The sequence below is a fragment of the Rhamphochromis sp. 'chilingali' genome, assembly GCF_963969265.1.
Source record: "Rhamphochromis sp. 'chilingali' genome assembly, chromosome: 3".
Taxonomy (NCBI): domain Eukaryota; kingdom Metazoa; phylum Chordata; class Actinopteri; order Cichliformes; family Cichlidae; genus Rhamphochromis; species Rhamphochromis sp. 'chilingali'.
In genome coordinates, this window is record NC_137931.1 from 38247142 (window position 1) to 38268909 (window position 21768).

The window sequence follows — 21768 nt, forward strand, 5'->3', positions numbered from 1 at the left end:
ACCACAACTTAAGACAAGGATGTAAAACTGTCTTTAGTTTATGAGCCACATACTCCCCAATTTAATTCCAAATGGGCTGGATCAGTAAAACCAGTGAATTATAACATTTTTTAAATCATTTTTTTCTTTCTTTCTGTGTAGAGAAGCTTGAGTAAATTCTGAAAACATTAACAATCAGTGAAGCATCCGTTTACGAAACATGAGACGTCTTAAGAAAAATAAGTCCATTTTCAACTGTAAGTTTCAGTTTTTCCACGTTCAGTCATTCTACTGTCATCGCAAAGAAACGCTATTGTTGTGAATAAAAGAAATGCATCTGCACGGCTCCTTGGCTTAACCAATCTGTGGTATGGCGGGTGATCAGTAATGTCTTAGTTACAAACAGAGCCGTAAAAGTGACAATGATTCAGACCTTTGGCTCGAACAAAATTAAGAGTTCTGAAAACCAGTCTCATGATATCATCCATTCCAACATCTCGCAACACAAAGCTTCCTGCAGATACAGTAGAAAAATCCAAACTGATTCAGTTCTACAATAATATTGCACAATGCAAGGTTGCGCAGTGGACCAGATGTAGATTGTTGGTTCTTGCTGAGAGGCCGTATGTTGTGACAGCTTTTTGCCTAACCCATATGTTTTGGAGATGGGGAACAATGTAGTCTTTTGAATTTTCCCCCTGGTCATCGAACATACTGGGATGGATTTGGCACCTTATGGTTTACATTGCATGACCAGTTACTGAACCTGAAAAATATAAGTCCGGTAAGCAACCAAGCCAGAGATAAAATGGTCTAGTTTTTAATGTAGCTGGTTATTGAGTCTTTGACTTTATGTGGGGAATTAATATGAGACTCCAACATCTCAAGGCACTTCTATATTTGCCTCATTGGCTTGTTAATATGCTGATAATGTTGTTCAGTCTGTTTCAGACGTACCTGGGGTAACGGTGAGTTGGGCTGTGCTGCTAACAGAGCCATAAAGATTGGAGGCAGTGCAGCAAAACAGACCTCCGTCCTCTGGAAAGGCCTCGGCAATAACGAGGGTGCAGATCTCCTCTAAAAAAACAAATAAACCACACCTCTGAAAAAAGTACATTTTTGATGATTAAGAGAGTTGAAGCTGAGAGACAGAATAAACACAGGCGTGAGACACTGAGACTTGACTTGTTGTGACTTGATTTGTTTGTGATGAGCAGAGTGACACGTTGACACTTGAATTGTTTGTAATGAAACATAAAAGAGATATCACATCAATATGGGGATGAATTACATACACAGAAGCGTGATGATTGACATGTCACGTAGACTGATGAATCACTATTCAGACACAGGGAGAAGATGAATAAGCACAGACGTAACTATTAATGAAGAACAGCCAGACACGAGTGCAGATGTTCAGGGATGTCTGAGTGATTCAAAGCCAGAAAGACGCACCTGAAATGACCCCTGAGTCACACAGGTGGAAAATATCTGACATAAATTAGTGTGTGTCATTGTTTATGTGTTGGAGTTAGCAGATGATGGGGCTTCAGGGACTCCCTGTGACTGCAGCAGATGCAATAATGAGTGTTGTGTCAGATTTATTGACTTGTGATCTTCTGTAGTTATGACCTAGGCTGCAGTTCAGCTTGAGTCTCCAGCCAAAGTTTATAATCCATTGCTAAATTTAACCACTGACTGCGGCTGGGAACATGAAAGCAGAGTAATTGATAGAGTAGTTCTTGGAGGAACTGAGGTGACATACCTGGCTCAGCTGCAGATCGAGGCTCTAATTTACAGCAAATAACAGACAGAGAGGAAGAGAACAAAGACATTATGATTATTAATGGATGTGAAATCAGTTTAATTCTAAAATCTAAAAATGCCTTAGCTACAACAGTTTGCTCAATTGTCTCACTTTTCTGGAGAATACGAAAATCAGGAGAGTCCTGGATCTCGTTTCCCTGGCGGTACCATCGGACCTGCAGAGGAGGACTTCCACGAACCCTGCACTCCAGAACCACTACCTGGCCCTCAGATGCCTGGGCATCCTGCAGGAGCTGCACACAGGAAGGAATGATAAGCCAAAACATAATGGAAAAAATAAGAGAGAGATCATGAGAAAAAGGAGCGAGTAATAGGTGACAAGTACAGAAGAAGGAGAAAGATGGCATGGCAGTAGCTTATATGCAAACAGCAAAGTGGATGAACTTAAGCTACAAGGCTATCAAAAAAATAAAAGCTTATTTTCACAGGACTTCCACTTTAGCAAACCAGGAGTCCCCTTTAATTGGCTCCATCTGGTCCCTTCGTTTTGTGCCTCAGGCAATCAGATAATGTACCTTAATCTGGCTGTTTACTCCATATATTTCATCTTTAGTCTAAAATGAGCATCCGTTTCCTTCCAAATAGCTGTCACCAAGTGCCGAGACTTAAAACGAGCTTAGATCACTTTGTCAAAATTGATGAAATTATTTCTTAAATATTTGGACACTGACAAACCGAATGTCCTTAAACAAAAGTCATTGTTTCCAACATCTGTTAATCATCATTGATATGGATGTGCACTGGAAGTTTTTGAAGCAGGATTTTTATCACATCACCCAACAATTACGTGATGGTTTTTGCTTCATAAATAATCTCAGTTCAAAATAATCCAAATGCATTTTATACTGGCCTTGGTGCAGCCATTTATTCTATCCGCTGCCTGTTACAACTTGTTTTAGCTCCCTTCACCCTCACTTTAAGCCAACTCGTCTCTGATTGGCTGCTCCTAATAGACATAAAATTTGAACAGTGGGTGGGCGGGGCTTCAGGGCAGCCAGAGTCCATGACGATATCTGCTCTCACTGATCATACAGAACAAAGAGGAGTAGGAAAAAAACATCCTGCTGTCTCACAGGGATTACTTGTGCAAACTCTGACCTCAATACTTGGAATTTTGGCCATTATAACATTCCTCATTTATAGAAAAGAAAGGCCTAACAGCTCCCTTTTAAGTTGGCTAACATAAGCTAGTACTTTATTAGTATAGCTTTTCTTATAACAGAATAAATTACACTCTTTGTTTGTTAATTATTAACCCGTCTAATATTTTCAGTTGTTTTAAGTTTGGATTTCAAGCTAATTTTAGTTCCTGAGTCAAAGCCCATTAAATCAAGTGACCCTAACCAGTAAAAACATTGCAATAAAATGTAGCTTTATTTTAGTGTGAGTAAGAAGAAATAAACAGTGCCTGTTAATGAACCATCCATTCACGATAAGTAATTGTAATATCAACAGTACGTCAGGTTAGGTGTGCACTGGAGTTCACAGTGAATCTACAAAATAGTTTTTTCAAACTAAAAAAAATTAAATAATTTGACAAGATCCAGAAAATATTTTTAACTTTTTATGCATTAAGTGCATATGCACATGTATGTGTGCTTTAAGGGGGATTAAACCCCCCACATGGGTGCTCTTTATTTCCCAGTTGGAGACCCTCCACTTTACAAATGACCACCTCTGTCCAATTAATCACACCACAGCTTATCAAGTTGCAGAAGTTAAGAAAAAACACATCCTTATGAGAGCTGAGGTAAAATCCACGGTGACATGGACTGCTACATCCCTCAACAGGAGGCACTCAGTGTCAGTGTGGATAAATGTGCCTCTCACTGTGTTTCTGGGCATACTTTGAGAAGAGCATGGGTTGAATGTACATCATGGGTGTGTGGGTGTATGGGTGCGCTGTAAGGGTGACATCACAGTGCTGACTTCACTACAGGCAAACATCCTCTCATCGAGATGATTAAAGCTTGCTATAGTTTTGAAAGGAGGCTGGGTGCGGGGGTGAAGAAAAACAAGTGACTTTTTGTAATGAAGTGCAAAATGATTTAGAGACTGACTGGCTCAATGAGAGTGAAAGAGACCTGACCCTTGTGGGTTTGGCGGGCATGTTTGAAGCCTCAACTCGTCTCATTCCTGCCATCACATGACCCACAGCCTGAGGAAAAGAGGGAGATGAGGGCTGTTGGAGGAGTGCTGAAGAGTCTGAGTTGGAAAAGGACGTCCTGGAGCCTGAAGAGGAGGAGCTCCCATCAAAGTCTATGTTTTATCTGACCCGCACTGCTGAAAGCCACAGCACTGCATGCTGTTATTATGGGAAGACAAAGAGTCTGAGGACAATGTTTAACAGGTTCTGTGTTTGTATGTGTACATGCATTGCATGCATGATGAATTGCATGTATCCTTTTTATGGTTTGGGTAACAATTCCCTTGTTCTTTTTAAAGGAAATCTTCATGGTATTGCATTCAAATATGTCAGACAATGGCAGGCTTCTAATTTTGCCACAGCAGCAATGAGTTAAAAACAGTGCTTTATGTATAGACTGTACATAAAAGATAGACATAGAAACCATGATGTCACCCATTGTTTTGTAAAGTAAAGTTCTGGGGCCTCTACTTTAGCCTTGTGGTTGTCGTCTTGATGTTTTTTTGGAGCCAGACATGACGTATATGGACGAGATTTCAGAGTTATTAGCTAAACTTGGCATGCTTGGTTAGTGAGCTGCATCCCCAAACTATACAGGTACACCTGCAAATTAATGATGAATATCATATAAATAAAATCATTTCACTCACCAAGACCTGAGCACAGACTTCTTGGATGTGCTGTTAGTATAATTAACCACACACGAAGCCACAATGGTTGTCAGATAATTGTATTAAAAGTGCTTCAGGGTAACCAACACCACAAATGTTACCTAAACTTCCAGTTCAGTGACTCACACCAGTAACTAGCAACAGTATCGACAGCAACATAAAGCTCCCAAGCCTTTAGTAATGGTTAACTTTAAGTCTCAAAGCAATTCAGTAAGGGTAAAAAATTAATTAAAAAAGCTACTTTGGCTGGTTCCTTGCCTCAAGAGTTCACCACAGTGGGTACCTCTATATATTTAATTTTGACTTTATTTAATTTTACATCAGATGCCCTTCCTGTTTAAACTCCAAAAGAAATTTGTGTTTCAGTCTAGCATTGAAGAAGCAACCTTTCACTTGTCAAGCAAATATGTGTGTACTACACTGAAAAAAACATAACCTTTTGAGAGAAATTAGCTATAGCTCGCTAAACTGCCTCAAGTGGCCATTCAAGAAATTGCAGTTTTTAGCACTTCTACCCTGGCTTCATTTTTCAGTCCCAGAGGTTATTGGTTATTGTTGTGGTTGATTATTGATGGGTTTTTTTAGCAGTCACACATGTTCATGATGTTTGCCATGTCTACTTATGTTTTGTGTAAAGTATGTTACACAAAAGTGTATGCACACTTACCTTGGTGAACAGAGGAGGGCCTGAGACTTCACCAGCATAGAGTGATGAAACTGGGCTCTGCATCTAGAAGACAACACACATTTACTTTTCCAAACAGATGAAGTTATTTAAAGAAACGGAAAGAGAAAGAAAGATGTTTTACCCGCTGTGGAGGCTGAGACAAGGACTGCACCAGGGTGGTGCGATGAGGTAGCACCTCAGGGGTTTTGGGTGAAGATGAGCGTATTGTTAGGGACATCGAAGTAGTCTTCTTCTGGACTCTAAAACAAGGAAAAACACAAACAAAAACTTATTTCTAGAAAGAAAAAAAAGAGCAACTTCAAAACTCTGTACGCTTTTATTTAAAATATAATGCTTGAAGGAAAATTGCCTCCACAGCAATTAAGATGATATCAGTGATCTTGGCTTCAGTGGGTAAACATTAATGGAAACAGAAACGAATATCAGGAAACAGTCCAGATGCAGGGAGATTTATACATAAGATAATGATGAAAAACGTTTAGAAAAAGTGAAAGGACTCAGGGACTGCAAAAAATGCCCTATTGTAAAAATGGAATTGGAATTTCATGCCCAAAATGTCATTAAATTAATACATATTTTTCACGATTGGAGAGGAAATTGAATAAAACTAAAAGTTAAAGTCTCATGAATTAAAAAGTTTAACATTTGGAAATAAGTAAGAGACCAAACATCTCAGGTGATTTCCCCACTGTATTAACCCTCCCCAGGTCATTACTGTGATTGCTGACTATGTTCTGGGTCAGACTGTTGGCTAGCCTTTTTAGGACCCAGTTAACTAGGAGCAGGCAGCAGACTTGATTAGTCGCTCAAGGGCTCGGTTAGCCTGTTGGATAGTTCAAGGTTCACTGGGTCATAGTGTCAAAGGTAGTTGTGCAGGAATATACATACTGAGGCATGGCTCCTGATCTAGACTTCGATGCACCTTCTCCTTCTGAGTCTGATGACGACGCCCCTGCAGTGGAACACAATCAGAAGCTGCTGTGGTTTATGTGCTACAGAACATTATATAGGCCATTTATTTCCAATTAGCTTAACAGATTTACTGTTTTTAAATATGCAACTCTATACAATAAAATTATGACTAAGTGTTTCTCAAATCCGGTTTTGTGGAAGAAGGAAGTATTGGCTTTGTAATCTAAATTTTTGCTAGAGTTTAGTCACAAGTGTAAATGACTGCAAGGCTTACATTTATGGTGTTAAGATGAACACTGTCCCAGCTTCAAACCCTTTTTCAGAAAATATAATTTATCTTCATGCAGTTTCTTCATCTCTTCTACCTTCATCTCTCCCTATCCGTATCCTTCTCTGCCACACCAACCCTCTGCATGGCCATCTTCACTACATCCACAATTCTTCTCTGTTGGTTCCTCTTTTCCTTCCACTTGGCAGCTCCCTCTTCACCATTCTTTGTCTTCTATATCCACTATCCTTTCTCTGCACACGTCCAAATGATCTCAACCTTGCCTCTGCACCTTTGTCTCCAAACCATTCAACCTGAGGCATTCTTGTGATGTACTCACTTGTGATCCGGTCCATCCGGGTCATGCTCAGTAAAATCTTAGCACCTTCAGATCCACTTCCAGGTCCACTTTCTGACATTTTGTTAGTGCCACTGTTTTCAAACCATACATAATAGCAGGTCTCATTACCAACTTGTAAAGCATTCCTTTCTCTCTTTTTGTTATCCTTATGTCACAAACCACCTCTGACACTAATCTCCACCCACTCCGCCCTACCAGGATTCTCTGTGTATTGCTTTGGATGGTTGACCCCACGTATTTAAACTCATCTACCTTCACTGTCTCTCTTCCTTGCAGCTTGACTGTTACACCTGTCTCCCTCTCATTCACACACACACGTGTATTCTGTCTTACTTCTAATGACTGTCATTCCTCTTCTCTATAGTACACACCTACCCTCCCAAAGTTGTCTGAGAAAGAAAAAAAAAAAGAAAAAAAAAAATCACAGTCCAGTCCGCATCTCAGTCATCCGTTAACCTGCCCACCACCGCTGCAAACAAGCTGCACCTTCTGGCCTTATCTATACGTCTTCATCAACACTCTCAAAGCAAACATTGCATCTGTAGTGCTCTTTCTTGGCATAGCTTATCAAACCACAGCAATAAGATGAATTAAACAATTGGCTGTATTCTCCTGTAAGACTTAATATCAGTCAATACATTTACAAAAGCATCTCTGTAGTCTCAGCTGGTCAGTTATTTGGTGTGTACTTTCATCTAACCAAATTTTCATTGGTTGGACAATTACTGTTATTACATCCATGGGGCAAAAAGCGCTATATAAATAGCCTTTCAATCTTTTGTAGCCTCCCATAATTTTTTGCATCAGAAGGAACAGATTACCTGTTAAACACCACCATGTTTTTCCCGTGGACTTCAGAGATGGCTACAAGCTAGATTACAACACGTCAAAGAATTTGCTAGTACGGCTGCATTTGCTTAAAACAGATTATTAAAAAGTCAAGTGTAAGTGCATTTTAGTTATATGACAACACACAGTCACAACTGCACCAGGCTTCAGCATCTGACCCAAGGAGCAACCCAAACAAAGCTGGATGTCTGTCTCAAATAAGTATAAAAGTTCCTTATTGTCTGTTGTTTTGTTTTCAGTTTGAAATAAGGTTTACAGTGTTTCAATGTGCTGCATATACTGCCTTTTCATGTGTGTATAATTAATTTAGGCTAGAAAGCATAACAGGCAGAGCGCATGATATACTTTGTGGAACATTTTGTTAATCTGCAGATAAAATTAACCCTCTCTAACCCTCCATTGCCTGGGAACAATTGACTACGCACAGGTATCATTTCAGGCAACCAAGACTTTGGTTGGTTGACAACAACCCCAAGAAGAAGTAATGAAACGATCTGTCTGACCTTCAATGTAAACCTCAGCTGAAGTATTATCTGCTCCGAGACTGTTGGAAGCCACACAGGTGTAACGTCCTGTGTCGTCCTCAAAGGCTTCAGCAATCACCAGTGTGTGCAGGTCACCATCCCTCCAGATTTGGATGTCAGGAGAGTTGTGCAGCTCACGGCCTTCACAGAACCACCTAAAGGAAGAAGTACAAGACAAGTTTGATTACCTCAACATGTTATAGTAATAATTCATAAGAGACCTAAATTAAAATCATTTTTAAGATCTTGTTTGCCTTTGGGTCAGTCTGTTTAGGGGTCTCCACAGCAGATCATCTGTGTCTAACTCACCGTTTCTTTAGCATCCTTCTCTGTCTCACCAGCTCTCTACATTCCCTCCTTCACTAAATCTATGAATCTTCTCTCCAGGTTTCCTCTTTTTATTCTGCCTTTTTAAAGACATTACTATTCCTTTTCTAAAAGGAGGTCCTGCTCAAAACAAATTCACCAATAGTATGCCATTTACTTACACAATCAGGTTCCTTATTAGACTTTGCAACACACAACAGCTCCATATTTTAAATGTTGGACTCTACAAAAGTATGATTGCGTCAATCACAGCTCAAAAAATCCTTATTCATCTTATACTGGAGTTTGGCGCTGCTCCTATCTATAACAATCCATTTAGGCTCCCTTCCCTTCCCATTAGGCTAACTTAGAGCAGTCTGAAGCCAGAGTATTTGGTTTACAGGGTTTACTCTTACATAAACTGAACTAATTTTTTTGAGACTTTGGTTCTATTTAAAATGATACTTCACCGCTGTAACAGTATATATGACAGAAAATAAAGAAAAGCATAACAGAGCACCCCCCGACCTTTATGGAAACTTAAAAAGAAGCCTATATTATAGACTCGTTTGACTCATAACAAAAATTTATGTCTTGTCTATCTGACAAGGAAAAGCCACAACTCATCCTGTCAAATACAAAAACTTAAATACACCTCTTCCAAATATGATGGAGGCCTGCCAAATAAATTAACATTAACATCTACTCATTCACACACACGCACACACATACCAGGAATGTCTAAGTTTCCATATCTGCCAATTGAGGCATGAACAAGACGCCGTGTTACGGGAAGCAGAAACACCCTTTCCCCCTTCCAATCAGAAGCCTGTGTGTCTGGATGGGCGCCTGGGCTCTGCACCACCTCCTTGGGGTTTTGCTAACACAGACTTTGTTCCCTGATCTGGGACCAAGGAGAGATGAGAGAGTCCACCACACAACCAGCTTCATACGTCTCATCACTTGTCACAGGATTATGATTAAAGCAGACCCCCCTCTTCTTCCAGCCCTATGTTACCACATCAAATAGAGGATCAAACAGCAGGAATCAAATCAACCATCTCCTACAAAATACACACATTCAAGTCCTGGCTTCAAATGCCTCGATTTGTGGGGAAACTGTTACTTTTATCTGCACTTGTATCTCACATGAGCACACTTCATCAGAACCATACTAAATGGAAGTTGTGTATGTTCTATTCAGATATTGACCTCTGAATTGACAGGGAGAGGGTTGGAATTCCCAAAATGCCAGGAGAACGAACAGCTGTTATGTTCCTCCAGAGCCCAGACCTGAGAACATTCCTACTATCTGGGAGAGCTGCGTAAAAATTCCTGACATCCTGCCGTGTGGCCGTTACATGATTTTATACACCCTGGTGTGTCAGTCAAACATCAGGCCAACTCCTCTTTCAGAAAGCAATCAATCAGCCAAAATATCCAGACAACACTTCATAATCGGGGATTTACACCTGGGAGACTGGGTGTGGGTGTGGGTGGCAAGCGGAGAAAGTGTATGAATGGCAAGTACAGTAAGAGAAGGTGAATGAGCATGAGTCAGGTGGGGTCGGATAAGAAAAATTATACGCCCTGTCATGACTGAGACAGCTCACACTCAGCGGTTCATCAGGATCAGAGACAGACTGAACACTGCAGAGCTTTGTCTGCCTCTCTCAGCTTTCTCAGCCTTTAACACCAGCCACCTTCATAGATTCATAAAAGGATTTGGGGAATATTTGCCTTATTTTTCCTGTTACAGCTCATTTTAAAACATGACCAAAGTTTAAAATTTTTTTAGTTTGCATAAGCGCAAATAATCTGTAAAACCTAAAAGCTCTGGCTATAGACAGTTTTTTCTATCCTTGGCTCTGCGTGATGTCAAGAGATGGATGTAGCTGGGGCTGCCTTAAACTTGCATTCTTTCTGATAGACAGCAGGAGGCGACTCTTCTGGCTGCCAAACAACTTCAGCTGCATTAAGTCTATAGAAAAATGGTCCTAGTCTCCCTTGGTCTGTGACCTTTATAAACACTTTCTTGATAAGCTTACAGGCTCAGTTAATATTGTAAATTTTGATGTTCATTAGAGTCAGAAATCAGGATCATTCAGTGTATGCTCATTGAATGAGAATACTGAGACCTCAATGAACTTGAGGGCTACACCAATGGCGAGTCTATAATAGATAAGGATTGTTGACTTAAAGCTTATCTATAATAACTTATGTGGGATTTTTCCTCTCTCTGCAACAAAGGAAGCAGGTTAGCCAGGCACCAGTGTGTTAAATGATACAAAACAGACAATGTGGAATGACAGTAATGAAGAGCTACTCAAGGAAGGATACATTATCCACCGTCGTGTCAACCCTTGAAGCAACAAAGACAAGGAGTCATCTACCACATTTCAGACAACTAAAACCCAGACAGAAATGGCTGGGATGACACTAGATCCAGTTTAGTCCAACTTTGTTCTGAATTCTCATAATCTAATTCAAAATTGACAGCAGCCTGTGACTGAGAGTAAAAAGTTGACATTTTTGAGTAAACCAATATGTCTGTGTGGTTCTGGATTATAACCAGGCAGAGAAAAGGGAAAACAACTCATCTGTGTGACTGCAGTGTCTGCTGGGGAGTTGCTTGGCTGCTCACCTCACTACTTTCTTTTAAGTCACTCGCCGTATTAATAAAAAAAATGGTTCACAATGGACTTTGCAGCCATATGCACTACATCTGCAGATTGCACAATACAAATCCCCTTCAGTATAGGAAAATCACTTGGACATTTCTCAAGTGCCGTTAAATTAAACACACACAGGAAAGGGCTTGATGTAACACATGACATCATTAAAGTAATGACTATGGTTTTTGTGATGGAGGATATTAAAGCTGTCAGAGGCAGTGTAAGTGAGCATTTTGTGCATGAGTGTAACTATAGTGAACAGAGGCCAGCAAACAACGGGGGGATAGGTTTCCCACAGGGTGGCCTGACTCCATCCAGACATTTCCACGCAGCAACATGTGTCAAGCGAAATGAAAAAACAGAACTGCAATTAAAGCATTTATGATATTAGTGGTCTTAAGGGGTTTTTTTTGCCTTCGGTAGTTTTACTTTGCAAGGGTCTCTCCTTAAATTTAAATCACAGGCCATGTACACAATAAACAAATGGAAATGGAAATTTGTTCAGACACACAGTTCTGTCAAATCACAGAGCAAGGCAGGACTCATCAGCTCCTCTGAGGGTTGACAGAGCATAAACTGGGAAGCCAAGATCATCCCCAACAAGCACAACAATAAAAACCCTTATTAATCAACCTTAATGATCTACCATTATGCATAATTACTAAGTAAACTCATTTAGAGACAGACGGTAATGTTTATTTAATCTCCTCGCTATTTCTGTGGAATGCGCTGAGCATCATGATAGGCCTAAACAGAAAGGGGATGGGGGGGGAGACTTTGCTGAGTCCCATGCAGCAGTGCAGCACGCACAGAACAAACTGAGCTACCAGCAGGCTGATTTGGAGGGGAAGAAGGGTGTGTTAAAGAAAGCTGAGTGAAGGTAGAAATTTCTTGGCAGAGTGCAGAATTGCCACCCATTTCCTCTTAACACAATACTATTACAAAACACAAATATTCAGAACATGCATATAAAATAGCTGAGAATGAATGGGCTTCACGAGCAACGCCTCACCTCTTCATTCAACCCCCCTCCGCCCAAGGGCGCCAAGCCAAGAGGCTGATTAAACAACCCACCATCACCATCAAACAGCCTGTCACCAACTCTCTGAACAATGATAGCATGTGAGAAAGCAATTAGACAGATTTCAGTGAAGACAATTGAGGCCAGATGATGGCTTGAATAGCGCCGGGTGCTTTCTGTGCTAACTTAGCTCCATACAGAAGAAGAGAGCATTCCATATGACAGGCCAAACCAGAGGCTGTTGCCCTGGCCTCGATAATGCGTGCTGAGGGCCACACTCTCCTCGTTTGACCCTGTTGTTATTTGCCTCTGTTGATGGAAAATTTTATGAAGCAAAGCTCAGTTTCACCACAAACCCAGACAGATGAAGGCCAGAACACAGAGGGAAGAGAAAAAGAGAGAGAGGGGGGGTTCAATCACTAAGATGACCTTGGCAAAGATGAAGGAATGGCCAGCATGCAAAATGCACACAAATCATTCATCCATCGATATAGGGTATAAGGCATGGGCAGACTACTTCCTGACTACTTTTTCTATTCCTTCAAACTCTCAGTGTTAAGTTTCAAGCCTATAGACCACAAAATTCAGCCAAAGTTCAACTGGACAAGAGCAGCGGCATCTGGGCTGTCTTTATCCTTAATTACAAACTACAATAGAGGTCAACTGAAACTACCCACACTATAGCAAGCAGTGCTGATTTTATTATCCTCGACAGACAAATCTCTCAGTTTATGCAAACACTACATAGAAAGCATATTGAGTTTCCTTTCTTCACGGATGCCGACTGAAACCAGCAATCAATCCAGCTTTAAAGCTCCCAGCCAAAAGGCCAAAAGCACAACCTCCATAAATCAAGAACATTTCCACCACAGTACTCCTTAATACTTTAAATTATAAGATTCTCACATAACGCATCATTTAGCCACACCTCCAGGTAGCAGTTTGTACTTCCGGCAGTTTATTTTACCTAATGAATGAAATATTCAACCAACTTGATTTCTGGACCTTTCAAAAGTTTTGACATCTTTCATTGATGATTAAAAAAAGTGAATAGTTATGTGTCAGTTAGAATAATTATTTTAGCTGCTCCCTTATTACATTATAAAGACTTTTCGAGAACAATTAAATGAAAACGAAAATTACTTAATTCTGATTGTGTAGGGTTAGCGTTGGAGTTAAGTTCATCACAAATGACGGCTTAGAATTGAGAGGGTTAAAGCCTGACTCACAGCTATAATTGTTCAGAAATTTCCATCATACTAACAAGATTGTATTCATCTTAAAATTTATTTAATGCAATGGTAGATCTTACCAGTCTTATTGCTAGTTTTCCCACCACTTTGTTGCAGGGTGAAACACTAACAATTACATTGACATCAAATGTCATTGTCTACAGAGAATAAATCCTATCAATTTTATTTAACCTCTGATTTGTCCTCTTGCATCAGCTGTAAGTTGACAGCTTTGGTTTTTAGGTTTTTGGTTTTCACAGCTACTATTTGATGGATTAATTCTTGATGCATGCTCAATCATCCAGGTAAGTAAATCCCAAAAGGTTGAGTCTGTTCATCTGGACGTAGCGTTTTCAGAGGGAGAAACATTTCGTCACTCATCCAAGTGACTGACGAAACGTTTCTCTCACTGAAAATGCTACGTCCAGATGAACAGACTCAACCTTTTGGGATGGATGGATGATATTTTTTCCCCAACAAAAAAACTTTTTCTTTTTTTAATATTCTAAATTAGGATCTACAGAGCAACAAAAATTGGACTGTTGATGTGTAAAGTAATTGTGATGACATTAGAATCCGTAAACTGAGATTTGTTGATTCTGGAAGCTCAAATTGGTGAAACTCTTGCCATCTTTACCAAAGTCTGTGTCACACCCATTCGACGGGTTACACGTATCACTCAATTCTCTTTTATTTATTTATGTCTTCAAGTCTATCTGTATTGTATTTTGGCAGTAAGGGCAGCTTGAGAGGTGAAGCAACAGCTAAAACCGCAATCAGCTAACTGATCTGCTTCCACACACCTTGAATCTGGTTATTTGCTGCCCGACAGGTGTGTTGAAATTGCATGTAGACTGTGTTTCATAGACAATCTGGCAACTTGAGTAACACTAGACAAATATAAAACATGTGGATATGCATGCGCATGTATTCCAGTTATTCATTATAAAGTTTGAGGTTTGTGCAAATTACAGGACTTTCCCAGGAAAACAGCAAAAAGGGGAGGGTGCCAGGAGACTGTCTTAAAATGTGGGAGAAACCTAGAAAAACTGGGATTGTGGGCAAGCATGAACTTATCATCATAGTATTGTTGCTGTGAGAGTGTTCACATACAGTACTCAAGTTAGCATTTAGCTAGCGAGGTATAACCCAACAGTGCAGCTGGCATAGTTATATACTGTTAATCCTGTTAAATCCAGAATTAAATTCAAAATCCTGCTCCTCACATACAAGGTCTTAAATAATCAGGGCCCATCTTATCTTAATGACCTTGTAGTACCATTTCACCTTATTAGAGCACTGCACGCCTACTTGTTGTTCCTAGAGTATTTAAAAGTAGAATGGGAGAGAGAGCCTTCAGTTTTCAGGCCCCTCTTCTGTGGAACCAGCTTCTAGTTTGGATTCGGGAAACAGACACTATCTCTACTTTTAAGATTAGGCTTAAAACTTTCCTTTTTGCTAAAGCATATAGTTAGGGCTGGACCAGGTGACCCTGAATCCTCCCTTAGTTATGCTGCAATAGGTGTAGGCTGCCGGGGGATTCCCATGATGCATTGAGTTTTTCCTTTCCAGTCACCTTTCTCACTCACAATGTGTTAATAGACCTCTCTGCATTGAATCATATCTGTTATTAACCTCTGTCTCTCTTCCACAGCATGTCTTTATCCTGTCTTCTTTCTCTCACCCCAACCGGTCGCAGCAGGTGGCCCCGCCCCTCCCTGAGCCTGGTTCTGCCAGAGGTGTCTTCCTGTTAAAAGGGAGTTTTTCCTTCCCACTGTCGCCAAAGTGCTTGCTCATAGGGGGTCATATGGTTGTTGGGTTTTTCTCTGTATGTGTTATTGTACAATCTACTGTACAATATAAAGCGCCTTGAGGTGACTGCTGTTGTGATTTGGCGCTATATAAATAAAATTGAATTGAATTGAATTAAAAAATCAAAACCTCAAAGAAATTCTTTATCTTTCCTCATCTAAAATAGGATTTAGCATCTTTCAGGTCATTGTGTTGGGCAAGGTTTCAGTTTTAAGCTAAAGTGTTGTTGCCAACTTGGCAGCAGTGGGGAGGAAGAACTCCCTTGAGAGGACTGTTGTTCTGAATTGGTGCTATATAGATAAATATTACTAAACTGAACTAAATTAAATTGACATTAACGGTAACATTCCCCTTATTGCAGTGACAAATGTGTGAGAATGAGGCATGTTGTATAAAGTAAATAAAAGTAAATCAAATGTACTGATCATGTAAATACTTATGTGAGGCCATAACTTGTGAAATATTTATTCGGTTTATTGTTGGAGGGCTATTTTCAAGTAGTCAAAAAAAGTCTTTGTATATAATTGAAGCTGCGAAGGCAATAATTTTAAATGACATTCAGATTTGTTAAAGGATTTCTCAGAAACTCAGTGTTTATGCTTTAGTCAAAGCCAAAGTAAATGATCATCTTCTATCTTGCAGCCTTTTTGTTTGAGTATTGTCATCTGGACTACAAAATAAGCACAACAGCTCAGTTTAAACGTTTTCCTGCGTGACTGAAGAACATGCATGTCTTGGTTAAAGATGATACATGGAGAAACCGAGCTTTACAAAGAAGCAAAAGGCCTCCATTGATGGAGCCTGGTTAATGATGGCACAGCATCAGGGGTCAAAGTTCACCGGAATATTCCAGCTAGAAGACAGCTGCAGTTGACAGTCAAAGCTCTGACCGGATGAAACGAATGATATTTTTCTCCAAGGAATTTTAACCAAGTCCATTAACTGGCATTGTCCACTGCAAGAGAGCAGAACTCAGTTTGGCTGTGCCAAGCAGGCAAATGGTTCAGTCTGAATCATCATTGTGAAATTCATACTGTGGGTAGCAGAAATAATAGATACTGAATGCTAACTGCATTTGTCAGTGCAGTAATTAATTGTTATAGTGACTGACGCGTGTGTCTGTTTGTGCGTGTTTACACATTCAGCTGAAATAGTGACGGACATTTGCAGCAGCTGAGCTACAAATGCACACACCTCAGCACTCAGGGGGATACCCCCCACCCCACCCCACACACACCCACACACATACTAACACATATTCCATCTAATTCTTTAAAGTGAGTAGCATCCCTAGAAAAAAATATGGATTGATATACATATGACACAAACAAAATCCGCAGTTTATCATGTGTTGTTTCAGAAAGCTACATTACTATTTTATTCAGTAAAAAGTTAGAAGTGTTCGTCTAGAAAACCCAAATTCTGATGAGTCTGTTACCCTTATTACAGTGATGTTCAATGAGGCTGAAGATCAAATCAAAGAAATTCATCACACAAGCTTGACTTCCATTTAATTGTAGCGACAGATGGCATCAAGGTTGTTTTTCAGACTTACCTGAGCTGCTGTGCTGTTCCCAGTTAGATAAATCAAACTTACACAGATTCCCTTGATCTTGAAGTTTTCACACAGTGCTTCTCCTCCTGACAGCGTGACACACACTGACACTCTCACACCAGGATAGCCACTCTGAGTCACGCAGTCATACAGACACACACACACACACAACACTCGGGCTGAGCGGAGGGCTGAGAGGGAGGGAGCAGCCCAGGCTGCCAAATTCCACACAAGACAGAAGAGCAGAAAAAATACATTTAAGACTCATTTAAAACACAAAAACTGCTTCACAGTTGGCCATATTGAATTCATTCATATAATTCCAGTGGTTGGTTGAAATGTCTCCATGTTTTTGTGTTCTCTACACCAAGGACAAATCCTACCCAAACCAATCAAACTCTCTGCCACTCTAAAGCCTTCAAAGCTGGATGCAGGTAAACTTCCTCTGATGAGAAACATTTTGTGGCCTAAAAGGATTTTAACAAGTAAACCCAGTCTTTTTTTGTTATGTATTTCTGGACTCTGTCACCCAAACAAAGAGCAAAACTTCTGCTCCTATACAGATCCCGGCCACAGTCTGCTGACCATCAAAAACACCACAGAGAGCACTGGGTTTAAGCCAAATGACCCTGCCACCATGGAAACCTCTGGGCCTCTGATCTGTGACTGCAGGAAGAGGGATATCATCAAAATAAAAGATGACAGTGCTGCAATACACAATACAGTGTGCCCCAAAAAGAGAGGACACTAACTATACTGACCATTACTTAATAAATCCCACATGCCAGAACTAAGCAGGCCACTTAAAAAGCCTTGTTAGGCCTGCACAAAAATAACTTTGATAAGTGAGGATCCAAATAGACCACTTTGAGTTGGCATCACCTGGCAAGTACAAGACAGATGGCTGTGGCTACTGCAAGCAGTGTGGGTACGTCATGATTTGTACACACCCATGCCGACACATACACACAATGAGACCATAATAATCTCAAATGCTCCTAGCTTCAAATTCACCTAGTTTGGCAAACATAAATGTGGTACTGGTGGTTTGTTTAGAGTCAGCAGATTTATGTCTGATGCACTATCCACGGCAGAATGAAAGGGTGCGGTGTGCTTCGCTCTCTGCGGGGGCTCCACTCAGGCTTCAAGGCAGGCTGAACTTGTGATATTTTGGTCGCTGCCAGAAAGAGCCTACCAGTAGGACGTGGCAGGTGGGCTTGTTTGTGGTGCTTGTTACGAAGATGGTCTGCTCCTTACATGTTTACATATGAAATTTTACCGGATTACATGCAAATATACAATGAAAAGAACCTTGCCGGGAGACTGCATATATATAAATATATCTTATCAACATTATAGTATCAGTATTTTCATATTGGAAATGTTTTCTTGTGGTTTATAGCGTTAGAAAAGCAAGACAGAGGACTAGAGCCTTTAGCTGTCAGGCTCCTCGGTTTGGGTTTACAACAGTCACCCTCTCTGTACTTAAGGGAACATACTAGCAACCACAGTAAAGATTCACACTTATATAACTGGACAAGAGGGGAAAAAAGCTTTTTAAATTACATTTTGTGACAAAATTGCCTAAGTTTTAAAACTGTTTTTATTAGACTTGAGAGATACTAATCTGAACATTTTATGGCCCAGTAACTACTGCAACTAAAGATATGAATTTCTCACCATTCATTTAGACAGGGGTTCCAAAATAACTGCCCAAACTCAATCCAAAATAGCTGCCAGTTTACAAAAGTTGCTTCTGGAAAGACTGTGCTAATGGCTAGGGCTGGATTTGGTGACTCAAAACCATCTCCTAGTTGGCTGCTATAGACACAGGTAGCTTTATCTAACCCTTAACTTAAAGCAAATGGTGTTTTTCCAAGGTTTTTGGATTAATGTAGAGAATAAACCTTTAAGGGACAAAAAAGGTTATGACGTAGATTTTTTTATAAATTAATATAACTTTCACAAACACATTTAGCTACTTGTTAACAAATGACTTCGCAGGTAATGGCTTCAAAATTCAGAGTGGGATATCACTGGGTTATAAAGTGTAAAAAAACCTCTAACCAAAAACCCATTAAGAAGAAACGCTGACTGCTTAACTAACGGTTTAACTTTTATCACTTTCAACAGCAAAGATGAGACATTAAGCTTAAAAAAGTATCTAGCACTCATTCCTGATCTACTCTCGTCTGGTAGAAGACCTCCCATGATGCACTGAGCATCTCCATCCTGCTTTCCTCTCTTTTACTCACCATGGATTTATATGCAGGAATTCCACATCATTAGTTTTTTGTCATTTCTCTCTCCTAGTCTGTCCGACCCTTCGTGCTCCAAGTCGTTTTTTTCCTCGCTCACTGGTATCACTGAGCTTCGCTCTATGACGTTGTAGCATCTTTACAGTACCTTGAGGTAACACTTACTGTGATTTGGCATTATATAAGTAAAACTGAAAGAACTGAATGTCCTGTCCCTCTTGCACAACCTGCCATTATGTGGTTTGTGAAGGAACTTGTTCTAATTTGTAGTGATAAAATCTGAAAAGCACTGTTCTTCCCCCTAAGTGACTATACAACCTGGGTTAATGAGAAGACCGGGTTTTACAGTCTCTGGATGTTCCCATTAATTACTAGGTATCTGACAATAGCCCTCGCAGACCCACTGCTATTGTCTTACTGTATAGATGGCAAGAAATTAGCAAAATTAAGTCAACAACATAGCAGGCTGTATTCATAAACATCATATTATAAATCTCACATTATAAACATACAAACACAGGTTAACAAAGACACAAGGAAAAGCTTCCACACAAATCAGGAAATGTTAAATAATTTCCCATTCCTACCACAAACAACCAAACATGCGTATGCATTAAATCAGAGACTCACTTACACATTACGTCCTGTTTAAAAAGGTCTTGAAAAGGTCAGCTGACATCACAAAAATGTAGGCCATGCTGCCATGGCAACTCCTGTTTTTGCTCCAAGGAGACCAAATGACACTAACAAAAACAGAGGCTATGTCCTCTCATGATGTCATACTGTGATTGCAATAAATCGTCCAAACTTTCAAATAAATCCAGTATGAAAACCAACAAAAGTTACTTTCACAAGAGCCTAAAAATTAAACATATCAGCCATAAAAAATAAATGAGTACACATAATGTTGCCTGTACTTACAGGAAGTGGATCAGATGTCTAATTGGCCAGTTGTTATTGAGGTTACATATGTTTATGGCTTTTTCACATTTTTTTCTAAAACTAGTTATGGGTTAAAGTTACATTAATTGCAACTGGTGCGGTTCTGGAATTAAGGAAGTTAAGCAAAGTCTTTTCTCATGCGTTGACACCTATGGGAGTGCTTCTGTTAGTGCCTGTGCCATACTAAATTTCATTGATTTACAGAAGTTCTTTCATAACCGCAACTACTTATCTCCAACATCTGAGTAATTTCCGTTGAAGGCAAACCACGTAGTAGCTTGTGTCAGCACTAATTTTGGTATGTAGCACATATTTCTGGGAACAACCATTAGATATAGTTAATACCATATTCAAAGTACACTGAGCAGATGTGTTGTCATAAGTGTGGTTAAACAATGAGTCACCTACTGCAGTAGTTAAATCTTTTTTATCTAATGCCCCCACAGCAGCACTGTGAGATGGGCTGTAGAAAGTATAAGATGGATGTAGCTCCTCAGTCTGAAAAGTGGAGCTAGTGTGGAAGTGCATTAAACCCGCATTGTTTTTAATAGCCAGCGGGAGGCATTTTAAAATTGTATAGAAGCCCTCAGCTCACTTTCTCTATGACCTCAGTAAACACTTTCTGTTTATGAGTTTATGGGCTTAGTTGTTAAAATCAGATCATATTGAATAAAACGTAAAGTTTATTTTGCAAATTATGGCTCTACTTAGTTTCCAGAAAGACAAAAAGGCAATGGTGCTGGTTTCCAAATCAAATCCAACCCTCACTTGTTACTTCTTTTTTAAAACACCAAGGTGGCAATGGACTCTGATAACCAGCGAGTGACATGATTCTGGTTACTGCCAGCTTTTAAATTCAGTCTATAATATGGGCCTAGGAACCCCTTTGGGAACACAACCTTTCAAGTTAAAATATACATGTTTGAATTAATGTTAAGTTAGATTAAGACTGTTGCCATTAATCAGTCAATTATGGTTAGGCCCCAGTCACACAGGGCTAAAGACTGACTAGTAACCCCCTGGCAACCTTCAGTTGCTAGGGGAAAATATATAATTTTTATTGTTATTTCTATGGTTGCTAACAAATTGCCAAAAACCACCAAAAAACTGCCAAATACTCACTAACAGCCCTTTTCCTTGGACTTGGCTTTCAAAGAAGCGCACCCACAGCTGATGGGCCTTTTCTTGACCCAGTCTGCGGCAGCAGATCGTGTGGAGCGGAGAGTGAGGACCCAAAAGCTGACATTTGGGGGCAAAACTGGGTTTTAACAAAAAGCAGGCTGTTTATTAAGGCTGCATGAAAGCAAAGGGAGACTAAGGTAGTGGTAACTAAACTGGGCAAAACTAACACTAAGAACATGGAGGGAGAACTGACAAAGGAAGGAGGAAGACCGGGACGATGTGTACACTGAAGGATGATAAGGGAAGTGGAAACACATGGGAACACAACAAGAATGAATTAGACATAACGAGACGGGTAGCAAAACTGAACACGCTGAACACAGGATGGGAGACTGTCAAAATAAGACAGGAAGTACAAACACTGAGACCACGGCGAAGACCTGTGAACTTGACACAAGGAGGAACAAGGGAACAGGTAAGGGAGATGAAATACAGACAGAGGAAGCGTGAGGGAAAGAGGAACACACACAGAGAGGGAAAGGGAGCAAGAGACAAGATGGGCTGGGGAGACTACAGAGCCCCTAAAGACAGAACACAGAGATAAAGACTAAGACAGATGG

At 40.1% G+C, this 21768-nt stretch overlaps 1 protein-coding gene across 6 annotated transcripts in view; it reads right to left on the bottom strand.

Moving 5' to 3' along the window:
* The window catches only part of palld (palladin, cytoskeletal associated protein), a 67448-nt gene that overhangs the window by 33804 nt on the left and 11876 nt on the right, over positions 1-21768 (bottom strand). For 5 of the 6 annotated variants that reach the window (XM_080877958.1, XM_080877961.1, XM_080877957.1 and 2 more), the window contains exons 3-9: positions 8205-8380; positions 6200-6263; positions 5433-5550; positions 5291-5353; positions 1898-2039; positions 1745-1768; positions 937-1056 (exon numbers count right to left, since the gene is read on the bottom strand). In XM_080877958.1, coding sequence (XP_080734084.1) covers positions 937-1056; positions 1745-1768; positions 1898-2039; positions 5291-5353; positions 5433-5550; positions 6200-6263; positions 8205-8380 — 707 coding nt within the window. Of the gene's footprint in view, positions 1-936; positions 1057-1744; positions 1769-1897; positions 2040-5290; positions 5354-5432; positions 5551-6199; positions 6264-8204; positions 8381-16826; positions 16980-21768 lie in introns of those variants that run through there. The other variant, XM_080877962.1, reaches the window with a different exon arrangement.